This window comes from Protobothrops mucrosquamatus, unplaced genomic scaffold (genome assembly GCF_001527695.2).
Source record: "Protobothrops mucrosquamatus isolate PMUCROS unplaced genomic scaffold, P.Mucros_1.0 scaffold1609, whole genome shotgun sequence".
Lineage (NCBI taxonomy): Eukaryota > Metazoa > Chordata > Lepidosauria > Squamata > Viperidae > Protobothrops > Protobothrops mucrosquamatus.
Window position 1 is genome coordinate 249034 of NW_015387772.1, and position 8302 is coordinate 257335.

The following is an 8302-nucleotide window of genomic DNA, read 5'->3' on the forward strand; positions in this document are numbered from 1 at the left end:
TCGGCTCCAGTCTATGTGCGCCCTGGGCGTGGCTTCGAACGACTGGCCCCGCCTCCCACCATTCTACCCGGGTTGAGGGCGTAACCTGCCGTGCCGGCTCCGCGGAGGCTGCAGGTGAGATCGTTCTTCAAGGATTGGCCGCCCATCCGTCGATTGGGCGACCTCGGCGGACTCCACCTCCAATCCGCCCCTTGCTGAAGGCGGAGAGTTGCTGGGTTCTCCCTTAACAGCAGAATATGAAGCGGCGAGGCGCGTAGGTGCCGGTATCCGCGCTACCTCTCGGGCGTCAAGAAAAGCGGTTCTACCGCCTCGGCTGCCATGAGCCACGCCGCTTCCTCCGAGTTGTCTGACGGGTAAGGCACTGCTGCAAGGTCCGGAGAGCGGTGGGAGCCGGGGTTGCTACCTCCGGAGCCGGTCTCTGAGATTTTCTCTTGGCGTCCGGCCGTCTCGCCTCCGCGTCGCTGGCATCATTCTCCTTTTGCTGCCGATTTCATCAGTCGGTCGCGCGGAGAAAGGGCGGGTGGAGGAGATGGAGGAGTCGAGGCGAGCTGAGCTTTTTCTCAGAATTAAATTCCAAACCGGTTTTCGAATGGATAAGATTAAGAACAGGCGCATGGGTATGGGAAATGCGCCGGCGAGCGCGGCGCGCTTTAGAAGCGCGATAAATAAAGGAGGTGGTAACGGATCGAAACGCGCTCCTGACGCTCAGTCCCGCGGTACTCCAAGAGGCTGGCATTGGGGACTTTGCTTACTACTCCAGTTCAAATCTCAGCCTGATTCCAGATTAGTGTAAATGGAAGGGATCCTTTTGTATCCTTATATTAGCCTAGTGAAATGGGCTGAGTGGTGGAAGTCGAGTCAAGGCTATCCGGTGAACTTTTTAAGTCTAAGAGGTTTCCACCTCCATTATCTCTGGTCTAAGTGAGCTGTTGTGATCATCATTTGAAGTACATAAAGTGCTCAAAATGCACCACTGCCTTTTTTTTGTGCCCTTAAGTTATTATATACAATATACTGAGTTGACTTTGGCAGAATCTGGTGGATTCTAACATAATCAGAGCTGGTTAGTTCGTGGACAAAATCCAGCTCATTTGATTAGCTTATGATCCAATATATTCCATAAATGGGATATTTCAGTTGTCTGGTTACGTGTGTCATTTAAACCTAGGCAATACCTCTCACTAAAATCCAACTATTTTACTACTGTGCTCAAACACATCCTCCAAGGTGATGGAAAATAGAACAGGTTATAGTCTCAAACGTAGCAACTATTGGTCCTCCAGTACAGGGTTTCCTCAACTTTGGCAACTTTTAAGATGTATGGATTTCAGCTCCCAGAATTCACCAGCCAGCATGGAGAAATATGGGAGTTGAAGTCCACATATCTTAAAAGTAGTCAGGATTGAGATAAATGTGCATCTATCTACTGGATGTTTTGGGGAACAGAAAATTTTAAAAAGCAGAACTTTTTCTTTCAGTCTTAATTCATTTTAATTACCATTATATATTATATAAATGTAGTGTGTAGATTAATGTATGATTTATTTCCCCGCACATTTTAGTTCATTTTAGAAATTTACTCAACTGTGTCTTGTTCAACAATGTATGTTAAAACAAACTATGGTTTAACATATTTAATATTTGATAATCACCTTATTTACCAGGATTTGGGACTTCATATGTTTAGTTGGAATAGAAACTTTGCAGAATGCAAGCTGGGCAGATTTGAAAATATGTAAGGCATGTCCAATGATAGCTTTTCAGGTGTGCTGAGATGAGAGTTCTGATAATGCAGGCACAGCTCATATTAAGACACTCATCCATTGTGACACAAGTATTTAAAGCTGTTTTGAATAATTAAGAAAATCCGTTCAGAGTATTTTGGCAAGCCAAAGTTGATCAAAACAATGATTATACTAGGGTGGTTGAATGAAAACAGTGTGAAGTGTGAAGTGTATCAGTATGTAAATTTTTCTACTGAAGCAACCCAGTCTGGCAACCAGACAAAGGATTGGCCCCTTTCCCTGCTGGAGTGCCATCTGTTCTTCCTCCACTGGCATGGCTCACAAATTGTTCCCTTCTGAGTCTGTCTGTGTGATCCCAGTTCTTTAGGGATGTTGAACCTGATTAGATAAATCTTTTCATCTCCTTTGTAATGCTGGCTTGCACCTTTTCTCCAAGCAAAAGCCTGACTCCCTTATGTCACACCACAGTGAGGGAGCCTAAGATCCCTAGGGTTGCCATTTTATAAAAAAAAATCTCCTTCTCTTTATCATTACATTCAGTTCGACTCTTTTCAGCACGTGTGTGTGTGTGTGGAGATTATACCAGTAGTTCTTAAACTGCTTAATCCAATTACCCTTTTCTTGGTCAGTATCTCTCACCTACCCCCAAACCCCAGACACCATGTCTCAGCAATGGGCAGTCCCAAATAGGATTCACAATTGCCAGTTGCTCCATTACCTCCATGATAAACCCAGATTACACCAAGTTTAAGAACCACTAGATTAGAGTGTGAAGTTAGTTTTAGGCCCAGGAGTGCCCACAGGGATGTGTGTCAGTTGACTCAATAAAACCTCCTTTAAACACATGCAATTGTTGGGGGTTCGACTGTCCAGTTGTGCCAGCTGTTTTCACATGGTTGACATATTCCCCCCATCTCAATTGTGGATTCCACTGCCTAGCTTCTAATCCACATTTCATTAGTAATTTAGGGCCCCTGAGAGTGTGCAGAGTACATATGCATTCTTTTATAGGATTCCTTCTTTTCCCTGACTTCTCTCCATTTCTATTTTCTAGCTTAGTCTGGTTATCAGATCCCAGAAGATTGGAAAAATAGGGTTGCTTATCTTGACTTATTCTTTTGAATAGGACATGGTACAAAGCATAAATATTCGGAACATATTGCATATTATAACAAACATATTATGCAGTAAGATGGAATAGATCTTGCACAATATGGCACGCTCCAGATACGTGAGAACAACTCATCATCTCCAACCAGACCAGACGGGTGTCAAACTTGACGTGTTGCGAACTATTGCGACTTTTTTCACATTGCGGAGATGAGGTGGGCACGGTCTCCGCATGATGCAACCGGCCCACGGGCCCGGCAGTTTCACACCCCTAAATTAAAGCCTCTGCTGGTTAGGAAGGGGGGTGATAGGAATTGTAGTCCTGGAAGCTTGGTATTCAGACAAATCAGCCATAGAACATAGAAGTAAACCATATTTACACACCATTGAAAAGGGACAATAAAGAAGCTAGGAGGGAAACAAAAAGACCGAACACATTCTCTTCAGCAGCCAACATCCAGGTAAGCAGAGATTAACACCAGACAAACAGTTAAGCAGAAAACAATATCTTAATCAAGGAACTACCAAGGAGAAGACCATGCCCCCATCAATATGGGCAGGGCAAGCTACTGTATATACCGGTAAACAGAAAGCAAATCCCATACTCACACTGATGATGTTACCTAGTTGAGTAACGGAAGATACGTAGTAAGCAAACAACCAAGCTCAGAAAGCACCAAGAGCTCCACAGAATGTTAGTCTAGGACTAGGTCATCAGCTGAACAGTTAGTTATATCTTCCTAAGAAACAAGATAGATGTAACAGTAGTGGACTGCAATTAGTGACTTATTAGCTGTATGGGGAAATTAGGATTAAGATGATTCCTTTATCACAGTAATCTCTTCTGCTTGTCATAGTCTTATGCAGGGCTGTGGAGTCGGTAGATAAATGTTCCGACTCCGACTCCTCAGTTTTTTGTACTTCCGACTCCCCGACTCCGACTCCTCTGTATTAATATGCAAATGTATTTTATACATTCCATGCACATGAAAAGCATGCTTCTTCACGGTCACTAAACGTGTTCGTTTTGCGGTTACGTGAGGCACTGCATGCATTGGTCTTTATTCTTACAGTAGAGAAGTCATTAATTATAACTTTTTGTGAATTGGGACATTTAAACTTGCTTTTTTTTTAATTCCAATCTAAATTTAGTTGGAGTCGGTGCATTGTTTGCCGACGCCGACTCCGACTCCAGGTACCCAAAATTTACTCCGACTCCTCGACTCCGACTCCGACTCCACAGCCCTGGTCTTATGAAAGTCTTCTGTGCTGTAGAGGGAGAACCAATGTTAACAAAATTAAGTAGAAATATCACTGTGGAATAAATGTAACTGGGAAAAAAAATCTATTCTTTTTTTTTTAATTGAAAATTTTATAAAATTTTACAATATAAATCTCCCCCTTCCCCAATCACAGGGTTAACAATAAAATAATCATACTCTAACTAACACTGATCAACTATTAAAATAACATATCTATAACCTCCTTTAACTCTTTTAAGCAAATATACAGTTATTAAAGACAATAATAATAACATCACTTTAATAATTAAAAATAATACTAAGTAAACTATTCTAACCTTTATACAACAATAATATTCTAAAATTCACTCAAAAACCAAATGATATTTTTTGGTCCCATATTTACGCTCAATATAATCTATCCATCTTCCCCAAACCAAAATATATCTTTCTTGTGAATAGTCCTTCACATAAGCGGAAATCTTGGCCATTTCTGCTAAGTTCGAAACTTTAAGTGACCATTCGTCTATAGTGGGCAAACGTTCCATTTTCCAATATTGAGCTACTAGTAGTCTTGCAGCAGTTATAAAATTCAACATCAATTCTATTCTTAGAAAATTGCCATGTCTCAAAACTAGTGTTGCATTTTTCCTTTAGTAATTTTATTAAATATTACAATTAAAAAGATAAAAATTAATACAAAACAAACTAAAAGAATAAAAAGAAGTAAATAGAAAGTGCAGAAAGAAAGAAAAACAGAAAACTAAGAATAAAGTAAATATATATATATACTGTATATATATAAAGAAATGACTTTCTTCATCACATGTATAAGTCATTTTAGTAACTTAATATTTTCTACAACAAATAATCTTCCCATGTTTCATCTTTTATCTATAAATAGATCCTTAAAGCCTTGTTCAGTTCTGGTCAGCAAAAGTCCATTAAGGGTTAACAGAGATAATATACCTATTTTAACTTTGGTCAAATAAACCAGCTTTGTATTCCTTCCTTTTACTTTTAACAATCTTTATCTCAAATAATTGTCCTAGAACTTACATTTACATGAACTTAACCTGGTGCTATAACAGAACTTGTGATTTTGAGGTTTCTAATATCTGAAAAGCAATTAACAAGCTTTTCAAATGCAAAAGTGATGTAAAAAGGAAATATGCAAACCCAATATCCTTAAGGGTGTTGTTCACGTTTTGAGCACAGATTGGTTGCATCATCTTCATCACCTTATCTCCCAGAGCTTGTAACTTGCTGGAGACAGGTTTGTCTTGCAATCTCTTTCACAAGGAGTAAATATCTGGAATACACAATCTCAAGATATCTCTTGTTTGGAGAAGAATTATGAAGAGCTGATTGCTGGCTCTTCATTCCACTCTCTTTGTCTACTCTGCTTTTAGTGGAGCTGTCTTCAGTTCACCACTTCTTTCCCAGAAGTCCAACTGGAGTTGCATTTTTGAACAAGTCTTTTCCCTGCTCTGCTAAGGAAACAGGTTTTCAAGAATATAATTTTTTTTGACATAGTTAAGAATCTATTATTCATTTTTCTACCAGGGTACAAGTTCCAGAGTTCAGAGATTCTTATTCTTATTTGTGTGTGTTTATGTTTGTGTGTAAGTAATTCTTGACTTACAACCCAATGTGATCGTATTTATGGTTGTAAGTCTCTATGGTCATAAATTGAGGCACCAATATTAAGTTCTTTTAATGACAAGCCCAGAACAGAATGTCTGCCAGAGAGAAATTCCCTAAGGATGGGCCCAGCATGATTCTGGAAGCTCAAAAGACTAAACCTCTGGTCCCAGTGACTGACTCAGATTGGATCCTGCAATAAACCTATATATTCATTTGAACTCCCTGGATTCCTGATTTCCTGAGCTTGACAGGGTTGCCCTATTTAGATTTGGTTTACCTCTTATAGTAGACCAAAGTATATAACCATGCTTGTTATATAAACCACATATAATTGGGTTGAAATAACATACTAAATTTGAGTGAAGTATGTCACTTTATTGCTTAGACAGTTATGTAAACCGGGCTGTAGTCGTAATCACTATGTATGATCTATGGGAATAGTGTTTGGAAGATCAGATGGAAAACAGATTCTAGCTGATGTAGAATGAAGATGATGACACTGATAATGTCGCCTACATTGTACACATATTGCCTATACATGTTGAGGTATTTTTTTTGGAGCATCCTTTTAATATAGTCTCGAGCATCCTTTTAAAAATGGTCTAGGCATCATTGTCACTATTGACATAGGCACCATTGTTCACTAATACATATCATTGTACCAAGATCTGGATAATTAGTTTCATGATGAAAACCTTCAACTGGAAGCTGAAGAACTTTCTGCAGTTCCAGTGTTGTCTTGTAGGTTTCAGTTTGCCTTGGGGCAGAAATTTTGTATGGCAGAAATTGTAATTTTGAACCACAAGAAGTAACGTGGCTGAAAATAACCAAGCCCAATAGCCGTTGGCCTAGATTTCAAGGCTCACAATCAGTGACAATGAGACCAATTGCCCAACATTTGAGGAACCATAGTTCTCCCCATTTTATATTGTGCCAGTCCAAAAGCCATGTGCAGGTAGTCCTTGATTTACGATCCTAACTGAGCTTGGAATTACCTTTGTGAATTGTGCAGTCATTAAATGGGTCATCACATGACCACTCCCTATTATATGACTTTTTTTGCAGCAAATGCTGTTAAGCAAACGCTGCAGTTGTAAAGTGACCACTGAGGCTGTTAAGCAAGTAAGATGGGGGTTAAACTAACCCATTGTTCACAGTGACTGCTTTTTGCCAGAACAAATGCCAGTTTTCCAGCACAAACATAATTCAGGGTCATGTGATGGTGGGATAATAATAATAATAATAATAATAATAATAATAATAATAATAATAATAATAATAATAATAATAATAATAATAATAATAATAATAATAAGTAGTTGTAGTAGTAGTAGTAGTAGTAGTAGTAGTTGGAAGGGACCTTGGAGGTCTTCTAGTCCAACCCCCTGTTTAGGCAGGAAACCTTATACCAGTGATGGCGAACCTTTTAGGGACCGAGTGCCCAAAAACTGGCCCCGCTCCTGTTCTACCCCCTGCCCCGCCCCCACCTTGTCTGCCCGCAGGGCCACTCACCACCTCCAGGGCCCGCCGCAGATCGCCCAGGCAGCCTAGCACCACCATTGCGGCCATGCCCTCTGCCCGCGCCCCGCAGCATCAACTGCAGGATGGGATGTGAGGGCAGAGTCTTGTCTACGCTGCCTGGCTGTCATGTCTTTGGCTGCGCTGCTCTGTGTGGGCCACACTCGGGGGCGACTGTCCTCCAAGGGGGCTGCTGGTGAGGAGGGAGTCATGGGAGAGGCAAGGCTGGGGCAACAGCACATGTGCCCACAGAGAGGGCTCTAAGTGCCACTTCTGGCACGTGTACCATAGGTTCGCCACCACTGCCCTATACCATTTTGGACAAATGGTTGTCCAGTCTCTTCTTAAAAGCAGGTTGTTCCACTGATTAATTGTTCTAACTGTCAGGAAATTTCTCCTTAGTTCTAGGTTGCTTCTCTCCTTGATTAGTTTCCATCCATTGCTTCTTGTCCTGCCTTCAGGCGCTTTGGAGAATAGCTTGACTCCCTCTTCTTTGTGGCAACCCTGAGATATTGGAATACTGCTATCATGTAACCCCTAATCCTTCTTTTCATTAAACTAGACATACCCAATTCCATCAACCGTTCCTTATATGTTGTAGCCTCCAGTCCCCTAATCATCTTTGTTGCTCTTTTCTGTACTCTAGAGTCTCAACATCTTTTTTTACACTGTGACCAAAACTGGATGTAGTATTCCAAGTGTGGCCTTACCAAGGCATTGTAAAGTGGTATTAGCACTTCACGTGATCTTGATTCTGTCCCTCTTTTAATGCAGCCTAGCACTGTGTTGTCTTTTTTGGCAACTGCAGCACACTGCTGGCTCATATTTAAGTGATTGTCCACTGATAGAAGGTGTTGAAGCCATAGGAACCCTGGGAGGAAGTGATCATGCAATATTAGAATTCAACATTATGGAAGCACAAGCAATAGAACACAGTCAAACTAGAGTCTTGGACTTCAAGAGAGCTAATTTCAATAAACTTAGAGAGGGCTTGGGAAGGATTCCATGGAGGAGAATCCTCAAGGGGAAAACAACACAAGA

At 40.8% G+C, this 8302-nt stretch overlaps 1 protein-coding gene across 1 annotated transcript in view; it reads left to right on the forward strand.

Moving 5' to 3' along the window:
* The first annotated feature begins 225 nt into the window (after positions 1-225).
* The window catches only part of ABHD12B (abhydrolase domain containing 12B), a 35898-nt gene continuing 27821 nt past the window's right edge, over positions 226-8302 (forward strand). Inside the window, exon 1 of the mRNA XM_015822580.1 lies at positions 226-353. Coding sequence (XP_015678066.1) covers positions 319-353 — 35 coding nt within the window. The 5' untranslated portion in view covers positions 226-318. The remainder of the gene's footprint in view (positions 354-8302) is intronic.